At 37.8% G+C, this 21,287-nt stretch overlaps 2 protein-coding genes across 2 annotated transcripts in view; one reads left to right on the top strand and one right to left on the bottom strand.

The window, feature by feature from the left end:
• LOC134302075 (E3 ubiquitin-protein ligase RNF123) overlaps positions 1–21,287 on the bottom strand; it is a 102,771-nt gene that overhangs the window by 31,019 nt on the left and 50,465 nt on the right. The gene's annotated exons all lie outside the window — the stretch shown is intronic.
• amigo3 (adhesion molecule with Ig-like domain 3) lies at positions 5,330–7,622 on the top strand. Its single transcript, XM_062987097.1, has one exon. It carries the CDS (start codon positions 5,370–5,372, stop codon positions 6,840–6,842), a length of 1,473 nt encoding a protein of 490 aa, XP_062843167.1. The 5' UTR covers positions 5,330–5,369; the 3' UTR covers positions 6,843–7,622.

The raw sequence follows: 21,287 nt of genomic DNA on the forward strand, positions 1-21,287 counted from the left end.
TACTTCCACCACCTTTTATTTTTGCCACAGAAAGCAAATCAGGCCTTCGGCAAAACATGAGCAAGCTGTAACATTATTCTTTAATGCCGAGTTCAAACATTCAATGTTGTTAAAGCACTCGATGTGTCACTTTTTTGGCTGAAAATTTAAATACTCACAGCCAAGGAAGCAAATAAATCCACTAGATATACAGTATGAATAAGTAGATTTCATTACATTTACTACTTTAGACCAGACTGACACACAGTTGTTTTGGTGTACATGAGATCGTAAACCAACTAAACAAGAAAGAAATTAAGCTTATTAATTAAGTGCTCATTATTTTTTGTGAGCAGAGTTTGTTCTCTCTTCAGCATAAAAAACTAAATAAAACTATAAAACCACATTATTCTCTGTCTATTCTAAATAAACAGTTTACGAACCAAAGTAAATCATCTGGCTTTACCACCATAGAGTAAAATTACATACTTTCAGCCCTCTTCACAGGAAAAACTAATTTTAGTCCCTTTTTTCACCCTCATTAAATGACCTTCTAAAATATGCAGACATTCAAAAATTTGTAATTATAATAATAAAAAAAACAAGGACAAGAAACCCCCAGGGACCGGCATCTTCATTACACACCTCTCAGGTGTTTCAGAGCTTGTGCTCTATTAAAGGATGGCAAGGGACTGCGTGCCCCCCCACAGACACGCTGAATTATTTGGAGCCCGGGTATCATAACAGCTGAGTGTGTGGAAGGCATGTTGGACCTGCTTCCACATGCACATGCATGCAAATTCACGCCTCATGACACATAGCAAACACGCTTTGTACATGTATTCCCAGATTGACAGGAAAACAGAGGTAGCACGGGCTCACTGCTAATTGGGTAGAAACGAGAAGTAATAAGAAGTCAGAGCTGGGTAATTCAAGTTAAATCAATAATAACTGCAATCATAACAAGTAATAAATCAAACTGACACCTCAGTAGAAGTTAGAAATGGGTGAATTTCCATCAGCTCCAAAATTACTGGCAACCTTGGAAATGAAGGGGAAAAATAATCATGAACATAAGTCTCTGTGTTTAATTAGCTTAGTTTTGCAATATTTGTTTTATTTTTAAATAGAAGCAATATTTAAAGTACATTTGTTTAAAATGGAAATGAGAAATATTCAAAAGCTCCAGGTACTTTATGAAGTCCATGACGCTATGAATCCTGTCTGTAAGAGTGATGCCAGGAATGCAAATATTTGTGGTTTTGCTTTTTTTAAAGGATTAATATTATTCATTCATTCATTCATTCTCTTATCCGCTTATCCAATTAGGGTCGCGGGGTGCTGGAGCCTATCCCAGCTTTTCAATGGGCGCAAGGCACACAGTAACACCCTGGAGGGGACGCCAGTCCATCGCAGGGAAGACACACATACACCCATTCACCTATAGGGCAATTCAGTGTCTCCAATTAACCTGACTGCATGTTTTTGGACTGTGGGAGGAAACAGGAGCTACTGGAGAACAGGGAGAACATGCAAACAACACAGAACAGACCCGGACCGCCCCACCTGGGGATTGAACCCAGGACCTTCATACTGTGAGGTGACAGTGCTACCCACTTAGCCACCGTGCCACCCTGGATTCATATTCATTATTATTAATTTTAATATTAAATTATGGGTTAGAAATGTGACATTTTAAGTTGAAAAAACGGCCGTTAAATTTTTAAAGGATAAACGAGATGCAAGATCACCACCAAAAGAAGCTGACCCTTTTTTTTAATAAGCTTACCAGGAAAAGCCTTCATTTTTTTGCATTTTTCTCAGTTGGCAACAAAGAGAGAATTGGGATTGAAAGCCAGTTAGAATAATTACCATTTTAAGCTTCATGCATGACAACAGTGACTGAGAAAGCACTTTTGTCTGTCAGCTAAAACAATGTTACAGTCAAGGCTTAAAACAGCATTTAGTGAAAGAGAAGATTATAGTGCATTTCAATTTTTCTGTTCCACTATTCTAAAAAGCCTGTCTGAAAAAAAAATCACATGAAATAGGGGGAGCACTTTACCGATCAATGCTTCTCTCAGTTCGTTTTAAAGCAAACCAACAATGTTAATGAATAAGGATGCAGGACAAAAGTTAAGATAGAAAGCACCTGAAGTAAAAGAAGGAATGCAGGAGGGGGAGGATGGTTTGAAACTGCGGGAAAGTAATGTATAAAACAAAGAAAAAAAGATTTAGAAGGTACAAAAGCAGAAAGGAATGAAGAATTAGGACAAGAATGCTAACTAAGAGGCAAAAATAGAAAAGAATAAGGATGCACAAATACCTATCCTTAAATAATTCTAAGCTTTTGTAACTGGACTCTCATGAACTTCCAATAACCAACAGTTTTTGGAGAGTTACTGTTGGTTTACTACGATTTAATGAAACAATACCCATTAAAACTGAACCTTGTCCTTCAGTAAGTTAGGATTATATAACTTAACACTATTACATCAGTGGAAAAACAAACTGAAATGCGTGTGCTACTAACGGCATGATGGCCAATACCAAACACTGTAATACTGCTCTGAGAATTGGTGCACTCTATCAGTAGAACATAAAAACACACAAAAAAAGCAGGAATGAAAGAAATCAAAAGGGAAACAAGAAATAAAGAAAAAGAACTTGCCATTTCTTTTGATGTCATAAACACAGTGGGGGGGATTCAGAATATAATGACCAAGTCAGTGGTGTATTCATGCCTCTGAGCAGGTTCATACGTCCAGCTGCTAGCAGTAGAATAGAGATGTATGCAGAGGTATAATAATGAGCACCTTAATTCTTTTTCGTTTTCCTGACTCAGGGGAATTTACAGGCTGTAATGAGACTTCAATCTGATGTTAAACTGACGCTGGTCTGGAGGCATACAAAAGCAGCTCCGAGCTATTAACCCTGGGGTCTCCATTCAAACATGCGCACCCTGTCCCGATTTTGATCTCATTATTATAAAAAATGGGCGAGCGTAAGGAGTGTGAATCAGAAAAGTCCCAAGTGAGCAAAATCACTTGTCTGTCTAGTGGCTACAACCACTATTAGCACTCTATTAGCCTCTGTTATGTTTTATTTAGTCAAAATCCAATTCAATAAAATTGTCTGACACAAACATCAAATATACAAGACAATACAATATAATTTAAAATATGAATCTATTACATGACCTCATAAAGCTCCTATTGAAGACACTGGGGGAAAGTTTTAGACAGAACAGCTATTAAGTGTGACAACATCCTGCTGCATCCTTAAATTATTTTAATTTTATTGCAAAGTTTTGGCAATTTGGGGTAAATTATGTTTGTATCACAGTAAAACTCATCTGCAGCCACATTGGGAATCATGGGAGGTCTGCAGCCTAATTAAGCCAGAACAAACAGAGAAATGTCACCCAGTAACAAGCATGAGGTTCTTTAGTTTTATGACCAGCTAAGTCATATGTTCTGCTGTCAATGTTTGTCAGTAGTTGTATGCCTAATTTTGTTAGCAATTAATTTGGCTGGAAAAGCTTAGCGCACCTACATCGATGAGCCAAAACATTAGAACCACCTGCCCAACATGTTATCAGTCATTTACCTTAATGACATTAAGCTGATGCTTTCATTCAAATTGATTTACAATTGTGACTGATAAAATGCAGGCAATTAGGAGTTAAGGGTCTTACTCAGGGGCCCAACATTAGCAGCCTAATGCTGGAAGGCTTGAACCCACCACCTTCTGATGTCTAGTCCAGTACCTTTACCACTAGGCTACCAAATGAAACATTCAATTAAATGAAAACAGATGGGGAAAGCACTGCGATGGTAAAAAGTGATTAAAAACTGTTGTTTAAAATGCTGTATTACATACATAAAGAAATTAAATACATTAGCTATACAGATATTAATCAAAAAATGTTTTTATGTCTGAGGCTTATAAAATATACATGATTAAAATCTGCAGCTCCAATTTTAATTACTGGCAAATGCAATCGGTTCAAAGTCACCTATTCTCTGGCATTAATATCCAATTATTTTCGCTAATTAAGGTTCAGTTTAAGCACTAACAAAGCCGATGTGTCATTAAAACATCAGAGCCGAGCAGAAACCACCTGCCAGACATGCATTCAACAAAAGGTGAAAAAATGCAGGCAAAAAAAACAAAACATTAAAAGTGCCTTTAGCAGGTCCTTCTTTCAAATCCTGTGGTTCAACCAATCAGTGCCTGAGGAGGAGAGGGAACAAGGCAGCAAGACTGAGTGAGTGAGAGAGAGAGCGAGCGAGAGAGAGAGAGAGTGAAAATCAGAGAGAAAGAGGAAGCGAGAGTGTGTATGAAAGAAAGAGTGTGTGGTGTACACACTCGCACTGTATGAGGCAGCCAGTGAGTGGGACAGACCAAGAAATGAGAAGAGAAAAATGGAGAAAAAGAAAGAAAGTAAAAGCCTGATACTCTGCAGGAGACAAGTGTAGATGTAAATGCATCTTCATGCATGAAGGTACGAAGGAGAAATCCGGGCAACAAACTTGCGAGTTTCCTTTGATGCCACGTGGATTTAACAGAGTGTGAAAACAGAAGGACTGAAGGATACAGCGATCAATCGTACGTGTTTGGAACTGAACCAAATAATACACGGATGTTTTTATTTGTGGATTGAAGGAACGTCAGACTCATTGTGGAACAGGACATGGTACGACTTGTGAGAAAGTGATCTCTTTTGGGTAAGACTGGCTTATTTAAACAAGGTTACTTTTATCTTCTCGGAGTGTCAACTGAATACGATATGTTAAATGAGCCAGACAGAATGCAGACTTTCTTAAACATCCAGGACTTAGCCAAGTCTGCTGTCTTGTTATAAGGCTTTTCTGTCATCGTTTAAATGCCACGGCTGAAAGACTTCTAAGACAAGGAAGCACAGAATGGTGTTATCAGCCACGGGCATGGGGCAGAATGAAATGTTTTCAGTTAGCCAACTTCTGACAGCTCTACACCCTCAGGACGCAACCAGACTCAAAGCTAGAGTATAACTGATGTGCTGTGAAGATATGAAGCTGTAAATAAGCAAATAAATAAGGAAACGTTGCATTGTTGGAGCTACTGGGATGTTTGGAGTGGCATCTCAGGTAAGAAATGTTTAAATACCTTTTTTATATATTAAGCTTTCAGTGGTGGTGTTAATAACAGACATCTTGTAAACTTTTGCTAAACATAGTTATGAAAACTGGAATCTGTTGTCTCACACTTATTTTCTATTTTGTTGTACAGATACTGCGGATGATCAAACCCATCAAATCAAAACCACAGTGTTTTTAATGAGCAGGCATCTACCCCTGTAGCACTCTGGCTGCCTTGCCAACCTTCAGCAGCATCCTGACACCACAATGCTGTGCGTTCAGGGTGTGGCCGGCACTCTAATCCTGGGCGCAATCCTCCTGCAATCGGCCAGGGCAAGCTTACCCGTCGGCTGCCTAAAAGTATCTGACATCCTCAGCTGCAGCAACCTTGCCTTAAAGGTCATACCTAAACCGCTGCCGGTGACAGCTGCCACCCTGGATTTTAACCACAACAATCTGACGAAGCTAGAGGAAGGCAGCTTCAGCGGACTGCCGCATCTCGTAACTCTGCGGCTGGCCCATAACTGGCTGACCACCCTCTCCCCGGGGACCTTTCAAAACTCGACAACTCTGCGCCACCTCGACCTTTCCTCCAATCAGCTGAAGAGGGTCGCTGATCACTACTTCCAGGAGCTTGTCGCGATGGAGGAGCTGCTTCTGTTTAATAACCAAATTGTCAGAGTTGAGAGCAAAGCCCTGATTAGCCTGAGCAACCTGCGCAAGGTCTACCTCAGCCATAACCGCCTGACTGACTTCCCTTTCCTCTCCATTCAGGGGGACAGCCATCCCTTTCTTGTTACGCTGGACCTTAGCTCGAACCGCATGCTCAAGCTCCCTGTTGAGAACATATTAGCTTTGCCGGCAACCGTTCAGGGAGGATTATTCTTACACAACAATAGTCTAGTTTGCGAGTGTTTGATGTATAGCATGTTTAGGCAATGGGAACAAAAAGGATTCATCCCAGTCAAGGATTACCAAGTTGAGCACACTTGTTTAGTGTATGGGGAACCTCGTGCCTCAGTGCAGTTTCTCAAACATACTCGCTTCTTTGAAAACTGCACTGTCAGGCCACCGGACACTGAGGGCACAGACAGTTTGAAAGTGCAGGCAGGAGAATCAGTGCTGCTGGAATGTCAGACTTCATTAAAGGGACAGCGTCTTTACTATCGGTGGGTGACCCCTCACAAGGAATATATTGTTCCACCGGGCAACAATCATTCACTGCGAATGTATTCAAATGGAAGCCTGGAGATCATTTCAGTCAAAACAGAAGACTCCGGCATCTACTGGTGCATGGTAGAGGATCTTCAACAGTTACAGAATGAGACGCGGGAGATCAATGTAACTGTGACAATGCATCAACACGAGGTCGAACCTTTCAACACAGGCTTCACGACTCTGTTGGGATGTGTGGTTAGCCTGGTTCTGGTTCTGATGTACCTTTACTTGACACCCTGCCGCTGCTGGTGCCGCAAGCAGCCACTGCCCACAACTCCCAGCCCTGCAAACGAATGCAGTGCCCAGTCATCAATTCTGACACCGACGCCACCCGCTACCACGGAGGGTCCAGGCCGCAAGGTCAGTAACAACAAGCATGTGGTCTTTCTGGAGCCCATCAAGGAGGCACAAAACGGAAGGCCCACAGAGGCACTGATGTCCGAGCATCCAAAGCAGCACATACTACGAAACGATGGTGACTCTGTCAACTTGGTGTTTGCAGACTCCACTATAGTGCCATAACAAAAGGTTACCCTCATCTCCAACCCCTCATTCCACTTAAATAGTGGGTACATCCACATGGCAGTCTGCAGCTTCTACTGTTTCTCAGGGCTTGTCAAGTTGGCAAACTAGGGGGTGCAATAAGCACAAGAAAGCAGAGAGCAAAAAGAAAATGGTAAAGGACAGGTAAGGTAAGAAAGCCAATGTAGCCAAACACTGCCCAATTACCGAGCTTAACGAGCTTTTGCAGACCAGTGGAAAGATACGCATGTTGCTTTGGATGCAAATGCATTATGGGTTGGATCTACTCTGTTAACCCTGCTTGAGCCTTGAAGGAATCATAGCCGTCTAGTAGATGCCTTGTTTAGAGCTTAAAAGCCTCTGCCTTGTACCGTATAACCCTTTACTCTACATAAATAGCACAACTGGTATGAGAGAGGATGGAATGTAATAGTTATACATAGATTTTCTAAATAAATCTAAAATTGATTTTGTTCATATTTGATTTTCTTTTATTGATGTTTACCCCTTATAGGAATTTCGACAGTTGTTACAGTAAGTGGAAGTGTACCTGTTTAGCAAGTTTGCTAGAAATATGTACCTAACGTGTGGTTGTACGTGGAAATCATCTTGTAGAGCAGCAACAGACTGAAAAGACACTGAATAATGAATTGCATTGGAAAACACCCCTTGATCACCACCCCTTATGCCAACGTTTCTTTTTTTTCACCTCTCCCTCCCCCCCAACAGATATCTATTTTTTTTATCAGTCTCTTAATAAACCATTTTGCTTCGACTCCAGAGGTAAATGCCTTCCTCTTTATTGTTAAAGATTGTTAAACACCAATGTAACATAAGATAAATATGTGTTTGTTTACCTGATTCTAAAGGACTGGCCTGCAGCATCAGTAAATTATGGATAAAAAGTGACTGACTCACACAGAAATCTAGAAAGGTGTTGAAAGTAAAAATGACTTTGAAAGTAAAAACTGCATTAAAGTAAAATACAAAAATCTCAAAATCTAATTATGTGTTTACAGTCCGGTATAAATATCTGGGCTCAACTGTTTGTTCAGAATTATGCTCCACTGGAGCAACATGTTACCCAACTACAAATCCAACTCAGTCTGGTCACCTGGTACAATACATCCGAAGTGGAAAATACAAAAAATGCATAAGCTAATGGAGTATAAACACGCTGTGGCATCTGATAATAAACTGTTTTAATTACAGAACATTACTCTAGCGCCGAAGCGTCATTGTTTTCCTGAAAAACTGCATACTAATTCCTCCTCTTCATCTGCTTTTGAACAAAAGTGCATCACTTCATCAGAGTCATTATTACCATCATCATTATTATTATCTTCATGGTCACTTTTGCCTCATCATTGTCCTACATGATGTTATCTTTTTTAATTATCAAAGTGGTTCATGCATGTCATACATCGGTACACACTGTAGTAGGTCAGGTCACATGTCAGTTATGATTAATAGTAACCTGACATAATGTGTTTGTTCATGCCATGTAGTTCAGAGGGGATTGTACGCAGATAAATGGAATGACATTATAATCCATGATTTAAGCAATGACCTGATAAATGCATCTTGTGAGACCTGAATAGTGCACTACAGTCACACATCTAAATAACTGAAAGGCTAAATGACAACAGTATTACTATTTAAGGGCAAAGAAAAATAAGTCCTGTTCTTTAAAGTATACATAGTACACACTAATCTGGTACAACTACCATCCGGATGGACTTTGTGGATATACAATTACTCACTAGCCCTTCTGTTGCTCTTTACACTCTGTCACCCCTGTACCTCATTTATGCAATGTAATAACATGGTAGTGTGTGTTGTTCAGGTGCATCAGGTGCAGCACTGTTGTTGGGATTTTTAAATACTGTTTAAACTCACTGGCCTCTTTAGAAACACATTGTTAACACGGGTTGTTGGTGTAAAGTTAGAGACCAGAGCTGTTTTTGTATGCACAATAAGTGTAAATTTCCGTCTAGTCTTGACATGAAAGTAAAAGCTTTCACACAGGGCACTGCTGGTTTTAGGGATGTCAACTATTAACCGGATAACCGATAACAAAGAAGTCAGTGTTCAATGAATGCTGTCAGCTAAAAATGTAATTCATTTCCAACAGCAGACGCTTGATTTCAATTAATAGTGCAGCTACTAACAATACCTCAACCTCAGTGTGAATGTGGCAACTCTGTACAGCTGGATTTAGAGTTTCTGAACTTTCTAAAATTAACCTGATAAAGAGGATTTGCTTTAGTGTGGAATCTGACTTCATGATAAATTCTGCACATGCATGCATATGTGTAACATTTTGTTGCTGTTTTACAAAAATGATGTGGATATTTTGCATCATGTCCTTTGCATAATAACTGTGTGTAAAATCTACATACATGATGCTGAACTGGTTTTGTTCATCCCACTGTTCTACATTATTACTACGTTTACTAACATGCGTGGTAATGAATGATACATGACACTGTGACATAATTTATATTAGATGCAGGTTATAGATAGCTGGTTATCATTTTTAAATAATTGGGTTTTGGTTAGACTGCTATTCTACTCCCAGAGTTAACACTGAGGTGCTAAAAAATCCAAACAACACTGCTGCACCTGCTACCACCACGTTATTACCAGGTTAGTGTCACAGGTGTCAAGAATGGTCCACAGTACAAATAACATTTGGTCCGTGGGGGTCCAACTAGGTCCTTTTGGATTGGTAAATGGGATACAGCGCAACAGATGGGCAACATTCAGTAACTGTACACCACTTACCCAAGGTCCATCTATATGGTATATGTAACCTAAAAAACAATCAATAAATGTATTTAAATAAGGAAGAACATAGCACACAAATAAAAAATATTGTTTAGGTGCAGTTAATTTTACTTTAGATTTAATGCCTGCTACTTCGATGCCAGACTTTTGCCACAGCATTGTCATTTTTTGCTAAATAAAATAAATAAAATAAAATAGAATAACAAACTATCTAGCTACAGCTTTAGATATATCACAGGATTTCCAATAATAAGGCCATGTTTTAGTCCATTGTTTAAAATAAATGCCAGGCATAGTGTGTGTCTCATGATCCTGCGTTTAAACGGGTCCATTCGCCCCAATTAGCCGTGGCAGGCGGAACAGCCCGATGAAGGCAGCGCTGGCAGCTGAACACGATAAGCCCTGATTCATTTGCGTAGTGTCTGTGCCTGAGGGACCCTGCCATCTGTGTGTGTGTCTACAGTGAGGCAGACTTAAGTCCAGGAGAAATGAAGTGGACATTAAGAGATGCATAACATGGGCTTGAATTTCTGGGCTAACAAATCCACCTAGTGGACGAGTGAAGTTTGTAAACCTTTCAAATGAACTGGATTTCTGCATGAAGTATGAAATATTGTCCAAACTAATTTTGCTTTTAATGTCTTTATGGAACACACTGATTAACAAAATGGGAACCCTGGTATTTAATAAGTAAATGAACCTACATTTGAAGCAAAAACTTATATATTTATCTAACTCCTGTGGATGCTGATTAGACTTGCAGAACAGTAAGGATGAATTTAATTACTTGTATATGGTCATTGAAAATATGTTAAAATTTTTAATTTATTGTTTCCTAAATAAGTGGTGTTGGTGCGTGCTACCATTTCCACTTCAAACATAGCTGTGCATTCCCTCTAGAGATTTGACTTTTGCTTTATATTTAATAAAACGTGGTCCAAAAAGTTGTAAATGGGTGTTTTAAGGAAACAGGAGTGTTTTTTTCTGTAATGACCTTATTTAATTTTGACCGAGGCATGGGTTACATAATCACATTTTCATGAGAAAAGCACCAATCAACACATAGGATAAATAAATAGATAAATAGGAACACTTGACTTTTACAATAGTCATTATTAGCCTTGAGAATTACACACTCTCCTCAGGCTAGACTGTGAATAACTAATCAATGTCTTAAATAAAGATTTTGTTATTTAAATTGTGTGCTTAGCTAATCCCACATACATTGTATTTAATGAGTATGACCATAATTCATGCAGAAATCCAGAAAATAATGGCACAAATCTTTTGTTTTGATAGATTCAAGGGCATATTCAAATATCTTTCCAATCACCAATACCAATCCAAGAGATCGTCTTGCATCTGGAATTACACTGCCAACTAGAAGAATATGATGGCAGATCGCAAGGCAAAACAAACTGTCCTTTGTGCCAGCCTGATGGACAGGGCAATTACAACCAAAATAAATGAAATGAAGAGGGTTGATTCTAGATGTTCTTTTTAATTAAATAGCAGCCATTAGTTCTGAACCAAAAAACAGCACTGATCTTGGATTCCCTAACGGTAATTTGCCTTCATCAGTTTTAAAGTGCTTGCCCTCAATTGTCTTAGTAAAAACACCATTGTGTAAAATAACGGGTGGGAAGCTGCAGATAACATGAAAAAAGTAAAAAAATAATCAGAATATTAACTCTGCATTAATCAAATGTGGTAAAAATGGTTTTGTTCATCTCATTTTTTACTAAGCTTTTCACCGACAGACACTCTGCTGGAAAAATTCAATTAGATTTGCCTAACAGTCTGTAACCGTGAAGTGAACGGGTGAATGTGTAATTGATTAGCTGCTGTTTACTGGCTGCCTCTTAGCGTGTAATGGAATGTAAAAGTTGCAGGAGGAGGCAGAGAGAGCAGGCGGTGTCAACTTAATTAAGTCATTAAAACTGGGAACTCTTTTAGCTGAGTAAAGCAACCCTGAGATGAAAGAGCAACATGCTGTTTTATCAGGGCTGGATTTTAAAATGCTGTTTTATAAAGCCCTGTGCAGCAGTTTTCTAAGATAACAATCTTCACTTTGAGGTTTTGGTTTCATGGATGTATCCTGTAAACACTGAGAAACACTGAGGAAACTTTTTTGGGTTTCTGCTTCGGGTTTATCAGTAGATAACTTGAACTTTATCCACGACCTGTCAGGAAAGAGCCCAAGTTAGCTTAGAAGGAAAAAGTTACTAGTGAAAACCATTTTCAGATTAATTTATGTGTGAGTCTGTCATCCTTATTAATAGTATTGGTACAACTAAATTGGGGAAAATGCAAAAATAAAAATAATGTAGGTGTATGGCAGCTATACATGATCATTATTTGTTAGGATAACACATTATAGTGCCCAGGTGGGGCAGCGGGATATTCCGCTTGCATACCAGCACAGAGAAACTCGGTGTTGCCACCGGTCGGCTGGGCGCCATCTAGCAGGCATAATTGGCAGTGCCTGCAGCAGATACTATTTGGCCACCGTATCTGCAGGGTGGGGGCTGGACTATGTGTGGGGTGTGTTCTTCATACGCTGTGTAAGGACCCTGCAGGGGCTGAGATGGGGAGGGCTGTGCACGTGTCGGAAGAGGCGTGTACAGCGACGTGCTCTCCTCGGATGCAATCAGGTATCTCTCAGCAGCGGAAGACAAAACTGAGTGCGCTAAATTGAGTGCGAAAATGCTTTAAAAAAATAAATAACACATTATAGATCAATGTGACTGGCACTGACATTTCTTCAACATCAGTTTTGTAAGTGCTATTAATTAAACTCCTACAGACAAAGTGAACAGATTTCAAAAGTTAGTGTAACCGCAGCTTTGAACCCAATACAGGGCAGTAAAGGAACTAGAAAATGGCAAAATAAAGCTCTTTTTACCGCTAAATTTACTGCTGGACAACATAAAGACCGTGGCTGTTTCCTAAGATAAGAGCCTTCTCCAAAGTAATTCACTTTCCAAACTACTCAAGAGGAAGGAACGTCTCAGTTCATCCGTAATGATCCGATTTCACCAGATTTAGAGGTCTGGTTCAGAAACACACATCAATTGAATATTTGGAATACTTATATTTCCTGGGATGTCTGATTAAAAGCAGGAACATGAGTTTAGAGTTCACAGTGACCGATACAAATAACTCCAGGCTGTGTTGTAAATCACATGCTAGATAAATCATTTGCCGTGTCTCTGGTTGGACCTTTGGTGATTGTAATTGAGTTGGAGAGGCACCTCTGGCATCAACACTCCAATTATAATAGAGAAATAAAACCTCTCCAGACACCAAAACTACACCTTTCATTAGAATTGTGGTCATTTTGTAACAGATAAAGTTTGTGATTTCTGATTTATCGGATTTCTGATTATTTGCAGTTTCACAAATTAATGATGTTATTAATAATAATACAGAAGTTTTAAAGCAAATTAGTAAAAAAAAAGTTGTGTGGTTTTATTCTATATTACTAGAGATGGTTACATTGATCTTAAAATGTTAAATAAAAACTGCCAGTTAATTATTTTTAATTGTGAATAGTGATGTATAATGGATAAAAGAAAGGATGAAGAAAACCAGATTAATGATGTTTTACTTGAATTTGGAAGGATCGGTTCTCAAAAATCAATTCTCTGACAAAAGCTAGAAGGTACCTGGTTTGACAACACACAGGCAGCATGAGAAATGAAAGAAGTAATAGATTGTAGCATCCAGTAAAGCAGTTTAAAACTAAAACTGCCAAACGTTTTTCTCTGGGTATTTACACTGACCTCGGACTAGTTTAATTGGTTTTAAAAATGTACTTCTACAGTTTTCTTGATGCTGTACTATTAAACATATACTGTATATTTGACTATGTTGGTCAAAGTAAACTCGCACTTTGAGTATTTTTTTATTTGTATTTACTTTTTTTATTTAAATTATATACTGCATTATTTTAATATTCAAATGTTCTGCCATCATCGAAATTCCATCCACGCTTAGTTAGGATACACTAACACCCCAGCCCATTCAGATTTTGTACACACCTACAATAGGTTACACAGTTCCTTGCCAGGGCTCTAATGTGTTTGAGAGGCGCGAGCGCATATCCAGAAAGGATACTCTCTATAATAAATGGTTTTCCAGTAAAAGCCTGAGGGCTGCCTCTATTAAGAATTCATTAAATCATCCAAACTTTCCTTCTCTGCCCAACCTGCAGCAAAACAAAATAATATCAACGTGCTGTGCTAAAATATAGTCTGGCTACACTGGCGTCTACCATAAAAATATCCATAAATAACCATGCAGAGGTTGTTAGGAACGAAATGAATAAAGATGGAGCGTCTTTAGTCAAAGAAAGCTGTTCCGAACCCATTAGAGCTCTGGGTTATCAGTTAGCAACCATAATTTATACGGGCACACTGTGCTCTCTAGTGAATCTATTATCCCATGTTTCAGAGAACTGCTATTCCTGGAAGTGGTTTCCAAATGGGTATGGTAAGTTCAGGCTCTCACTACTCAGATTGCATGAGCATATTCTCACTCCGGCTTCTTAATACACAATTGACCTTTTATTCTTCAGCACTGTGTCAGTACAGTGACCCCTGAAGGATTTCTAAAGGATGTTAAAACATGAGGTTCCAAGTGCTAGACTCACCATAAGTTAATTATATGCAATGAATGATAAAGATTCACACTACATATTCGTTTGCGGCCCCAGTGGCAAAGCACCACCGGGTCTCATAACAGACAACCAGTCAGGGATGACATTGCCTTATAAGCTGCACTACAAAGTACGTTGACATGAATCTCAGGAGTGACAAAATATTTAGATGTTCGGAGCTCCAGACACCCGTCTGGCTGGTGTACAGCGATATGACACAGAATTGCCAAGCAAATTTGCACATGGGTAAAGATAAAGAGATTTACTCATCACTAGGCCTGTTTTAATTATTACTCCAGGTGAGCATAACTATGGTCCACGGCTGATAGATTTTATAATCAAACGTACATGTTGGAACAAACAGAACTGCTAAAAACAGACCCATAAATAAGAAGCTGCCAAAACATGGGTGTCACAGTCCACAATCGATCAAACTCTATGTCATCATGAGTTTGAAGGTTACCGTGCAAGAACTAAACTCCTGCTACTGCTTATTCTTTGTTCACGTAATACGTACGTAACAAGCTTTAAATTCAAGTTTTAAGATGCTGTGTTTAAAGAAGCGTCCATATTTCTTGCATGAAAGCCTCCAAGTCCTTGGTAATACAAAGCCTGCCTGACTGTGGTCTATATGGTCATATAATCAACCAGACAAATTTCCTTCCAAGGTGACAGTTTATGTTTAATTCATAACAAGATACCAAGAGACCATAAGCCAATTTTTAAAAGGTGCAGTGACTGTTTTAATAAAATGGATGAAGAAATCAGCAAATGCATAATGGCTAGCTCAGAAATGTATAGGGTTATGGTTGATGTCCTGACCATTACTGTTTTCCAATGTCCCTGCCTCCCAACAATCAACAATAATCACAAAGTCAATAATGTACAGCACAGAAAACAGCCTCATACAGAAAGGCATTTCAAAACAGAATAAACAACATACAGAACCACCTGCTACCAATTACCTGGGCTGATAATACCTGTCATTGATGTCTGTTCCAACAAGTAGAAGACTGAATAGCACTAGCTAAACATCTATAATCTGTCCAGGGTGCATGAAGCATGAAGCTAACTGAAATAATGAATACCTGCAGCCATTGACTCAAAGGCAATAACACAGCTTTGCTGGTTTTAGAGTTAAAGCTCCATTATTATCTCCAACATTTATTTTGTGATTTTAAAGTCTTTCTAACGTTTAAATAGTAATGTAAACAGTGATTTTAGAAATGTTAGAGATTTTAAGTTATTAGATTAGCACGATAAATACCAGAATAGCTGAACTATCACATTTAGCTGTTTGTAATAGTGGAAAATGGAAAGCCATTTCCAAATAAAGTGTATAAAAATCCTGACCCACCTATGCCAAGATGCCTTGCACTAGCATTTGCAAGCCCATTCATAATCCACACATTCACAAATTCATACATACAAAAATGTGTGCTGAGAGTGCAGTGTCTGTTTTGTGACACTTCAGCACTTCTTAAGTTGCTCTGGATATAAAAATCTGTCTGATAGTGTAAATATAAATGTTTTCAATCAGAACTGACTAAAAATAAAAGTAAAATAAGAGAATAATAATAATTAAGCCTTAAAAAACTGAAATTCTTCTAATGTCTACGTGACTGATGTGTACCTGACATGGTATTATTAACGTCAGGAGAACACAGAAGCATGCTAAGTGGTATATTCATGAATATTCATAACTCCTGTTACTAGGTCATTTATGGATACATGAAAAGCAAGTACGTAGACTTTCCTGTCGTCTATTGTTTGTGTGTCTATAGATCAGAAAAACTGGACTTTTATGTTACTTTCACACAGGAAGGGACAATTTTGTTTTGTTGCCCCCCTCTAAGCTCCATTTGGCTGGTTCGTGAAAAGCTGCACTAAACAAGCAGCTACAGATTGGGAACATTGGCCACCTGCTGAGGGGAATCTAACAGAGTGGTTGCTAACTCCGCTAATCCCTCTGTGTTCCTCCTCATAGCAAACGCTGAAATAGAATAAAATCTATATTTGCTCTTGGTGAGTGATTTAGGAAAACAATCAATCTAGCAAATGCAGTGTGATACCTAGCATTCATCTAGCATCATTTTTATCTTCAGTTTCTTTAATCTGTTTATTTAATCTGATTGAATGACAAACATTTTGTCTGAAACTAGCTTTCACAAATCTCTTTCTCAAAGAGAATTTTGAATATGTTTATTATGAGTTTCTAAAAAAACTGGTTGAACCTTTCACCACTTTCCTTGGCAAAATTGGCAAATCAATCCATAGGTACATTTTCTTCTTGGTTTAGGGTGCAGGCCAGTACTTTGGGAAACACTATTCCAAATGTTGATTTTAGGCGAATTTAGCACGGTTAGAACACTTTTAAAAACTTGAAAAATAAATACGATAATAAATAATTATGATAAAAATATATATGTATTTATGTATTTATGTATTTATGAATGTATTTATATACCCCCAAACATATTCAGTACATTCTACTTGCTGTTTTTTATTCTTTTCCCTTACAGTTTATGCCTATTTAACGTGCACCAGTATTTGTGCATGCTATAAACATGACTTTAAGGCAACAGAAAAATGCAAAGACTCTGAAATCAAGCAAATATAAGCCTGAGTATCAAGTCACGTTAACCATAACACTTCGTTCTCACCTAAAAGGACAGTCACTCCTCTAAGTGTAACATGTAAAGAGCAAAGCTGTCACTCAAGATGGCACTAATTTGCAAGTGTGCAGTACAACAAACTGACCGTTTCTGACATTACCAAAGTACCAGTGGTTACAAATAAATCCTAATTTCTGACCGCCTAGCAAATGTGTAATAGTTCCTCATAATGAACCAGATTTAAAGTAATAAAATTAAAACCAAAGGTGCATTCCAAACGACACGTTTGTATTCTAAATAGTTTGTTGTCACATATGTGAGTATGTCTATCATAATTTAGACGATCAAATTTCTAAATTTACATTTCTTGTCAGAAAAGATTCTGTATATTTGTGTATATTTGTGTTTTGTACTGTTGTCCATAAGAAATAATGCAAGAACTACACCAATGCATGGAAAAAGCAAAATTAAATGGTAAACCTTTTCATAAAACATGAGATTGAAGATTTAACCTTTCTGAACTCCTCGGTTCAAAACTCACCGTTGCCACATTTTAAATATTAAAATTTAAAATGAATGAATCTTGGGTTTCCCCAAAGTGTTTGTATCCACCTAAATAAAACATCATTTTTTTTGAAGATTTGTAACATAAATAGCAATTTTATAACCAATTCACATCTGCATGAACACCAAACCACAAAGCTTTAAAAACAAAACTACAGGAATATCTTATAACCTTTGTGTTTTTTACGTTGTGGGGCTCTTGACAAGTGATAAGATAAGCTTCAGAAAAAATACTCATGTTCTTCTTTTCTTCGCAGGTCTCTCAGTCATCTCGACAAACTGGCAATCACTCCCTTACTCCTGACATCTGGATCACCCTTTCCACTCCGCAATAGCTTTTAAAAGGACAAACCACTTTAACCATGACCCAAGACAAGCTGATAAATCATCCAAGGTTTGATGGAATAAAGAAAAACTTTCCCTGTTACAATCCCTGTTAAACACCACATTTGTGGGATTTTTTCTCAGACACACCAGATGGAATGAAATCTACCCACACTGAGTGCATTAGCAATGGAACAAGCCATGTTGAAATCATATAATTGTAATGCTGGTGACTTCTTATCAAAGCTCTATCTAACACATGATGTAATCTAGCTCGTAATAAACATCTTACTGCCTAATGTGTTTAAATTGTTACTCGTGCGTTATTGACATACTGTCGTGTATTTCTTCCCATTTCAATTATATTGATTCACAAAAGAACCATAAAAATGCTGTTTCAAAAATCTATTGTAATCTGCCAGGAAAAAACAACAACAATTCAGTGATGACCAAGATGACCACAAAATGCCATAAATCACAGATGAAGGAACAAGACAATGGAAAGCACTCACTCGACAGGCCTGGCTCAATTTAGACCTTGCCAAAACCATCATGTGCTTTCAACAGGACACAAATCAGAGGTGATACATTTCGACTGTTCTGAGAGCAAACAGAAGTCCTACCCAGCATCAGTGTGGTTTAAATCAAGTAGCCAGTGAGTGTATAATGATTCAGAAGAGAGAATCCCATTAGCATTTTTCTGTAAGTCATTTAAAAGAGCAAAAGATGAAGATCTACAATCGTATTGATTTTCTATATATACAGAGTCCTGACTGCTTATGATTTAGTGGTTTAAAGAGCAAGTTTTAAATATATAGAGCTATCGATAAAGAGGTTGATATTAATTACCTCCATTACTACCATCACTAATCTCTAAATTAATGAACTTTTCATGAATATTTTATTTTATATAATAAGGTAAGCAATGTAACCAAAGTGAAACACCATTTAAGAAAGTGTCATTAAAAATTTATTTAATTTTTTTTCCTACTATCATAATTAATAACAAGACTGATAACCAACTGCTAGTAAACAACACTAGCTTTTGGTAAACAGAAAGGGGCTGGTTAGCTCATAGTAAAGTAGATAACAGGTCTCTGGTAGACAAGAGTGGGATTTCAGTATCCAAACCTTGATTTTTTTTTATTAATTTCAAGGTAATTTAATCAAATGTGCCAGAAAATACTAAACATTTTCTGTTAATCTAGCTTTCGGCAAAATATGTAGACATAAGGCCATGAGCTTGGTAGACGACCTATTTCAAAAGCATGGGTGTTAATTCCCCGTCTTGTGGCTTTAACAGGCTTCACTCTTCTGGAAAAGCTTTCCACAAAGATTTGGAGTGTCTTTGAATTACAACTAAACAAACCTTATATTCAGACTCAGACTTATTGTCATTCAACCACATACATGATAGAACGAAATACAGTTACCCAGGCCTCTTATGTAAGTATTACAAGCAAAATGTTACAGAGATTCTGTCCCTCTTTGCAAATAAGAACAGATTTCTAAACTTGCCTTTAAATGTAATCAATGCCTTAGAATGAGTCTCAATGCAAGTGCCATTAAAGTCAGTGCTAAAGAATCAGTAATGCACTGCAATAGTGCTTAGGTCAGTTCTGTTTATTGACTGGATAATTCCAAGGTTTAACACTGTCCTAAAAGTGCATTAATTAGCACGGTGGCTGAGAGTCCAGGATGCTTTTTAACTTATAATTAAACCTGCAGAGAAGAGTTCAATACAGACAAAGCAAATAATGAGTGATGAGCTTAGATTATGCAACATATTTAACCTTCCAGGTTGACATCTCAGGTGGATTTGTGACCTTGTTGTTTGTTTATTGTGATTTTAACGTCATGTTTTACACTTTTGGTTACATTCATGACAGGAACGGTAGATATTACAGTACTCATTACACCAGTTTCATCAGTTCACAAGGTTATATCAAACACAGTCAGTGGACAGTTTTGTTTCTCCAATTTACCTCACTTGCACATCTTTGGACTGTGGGAGGAAACCAGAGCTCCCGGAGGAAACCCACACAGACACGGGGAGAACATGCAAACTCAGGACCTTTTTGCTGTGAGGCGACATGACCTTGTTGTTAATGTATGGTAGTTTTATAAAAGCTAATCACCTACTAGATTTGATAGATAGATCTGTTCTTTAGCTGTCCATGGTTAACAGGTATCACTGTCTGTAATAGTTCATAGAGTTAGGTCTTTTATATGCACCTATGTAGGACACTGAATTGGAACTCGGTCACTTATGTAAAATGAAAAAGCTGGACAATACACCAAACAGTAGAATCTTTCTTCATGTCTAAAATATATACAGATAGATTAACTACCAGCAAGTATGCAGCGTAAATCTAAGTTCATACCAGCTGTAATTCCTGGTAGAATGGTAAGAATTAACCAACTAACCAAAAACTAAGAAATAAGCCATAACACAACCAATGTTGCCGATTTAAAAATACAGTAGAATGTATTCCCAAACACTAATAATTAATCATTAAATTAATACCAAAGCTGTGTTTACCACAAACATGAGCAATACTGAGAGAACCAGAGTTGCAGTAAAATCTGACTCAGCAGAAAAAAAAGACCTCCTCGATGTTTACCACAGTATGTGTTGGCCGCATCACAGGTGTTATGACAAATTCTGCAACTTATGGTTAAACAGGGAAACTATTATGCTTTTAAATAAATAAAACTGTTATGAATTAAAATCACAAAACTCCAACACTTAAACAAACTGCATAAATTAAATCATGTAATGTTACTTTTTAACAACAATTATTAGGATATAAAGGCATTTGGGTAATAGTCTAAAAGAAGAAAGGCAAATCTCTTACTGTTTGAGTTCACGGGGGAATTGGCAACATCTAAATTGGGGAAATTCAAAGGGAATTTTTTTTTTTTTTTTGCCATATGTCTGAACATATGTTTTGCCATATGTCACTATGTTATATGTTATATGGATCTTGAAATGACCTGCTAGCTACCCACTATTTTCATTAAAAATCCATTCTGTTTATGGTATTTATCCTCATGTTACTGTTCTATATTACAGACGTTCCCTATTCTATTCATTAAATGAAGCCTAAGGCCTTGTTGACATCAATAATGGGTTTAATATCCTGACGGGCCTGCTAGCTTGATTGTTAATGCTTAACCCCTGACTAATGACAGCTGATTATCAATTAATTTGGCAACATGTGCATGCATAATTTGTATATGTTTATAACACAGACACTGAGACAGTTAGTAAGTGGTAATCTCAGTGTATCTTAGAATAAAAATCACTATCCATTAGCATCTGCAACTAATAGCATTAAGAGTCCGAGGGACTGAAAATACCTCCATAATTGCCAGGGGAAACCCATAGACCGAGGGTAATGGCCAGGACCAGTCTGGGTGTGGGATAACGTTAAGGGTGAATTGTAGAATCTCCCCAGCCTAACCCTTCCCTTCCACTTACCCAGCTAA

The sequence above is a fragment of the Trichomycterus rosablanca genome, chromosome 24 (genome assembly GCF_030014385.1).
Source record: "Trichomycterus rosablanca isolate fTriRos1 chromosome 24, fTriRos1.hap1, whole genome shotgun sequence".
NCBI classification, from domain to species: Eukaryota; Metazoa; Chordata; class Actinopteri; order Siluriformes; family Trichomycteridae; genus Trichomycterus; species Trichomycterus rosablanca.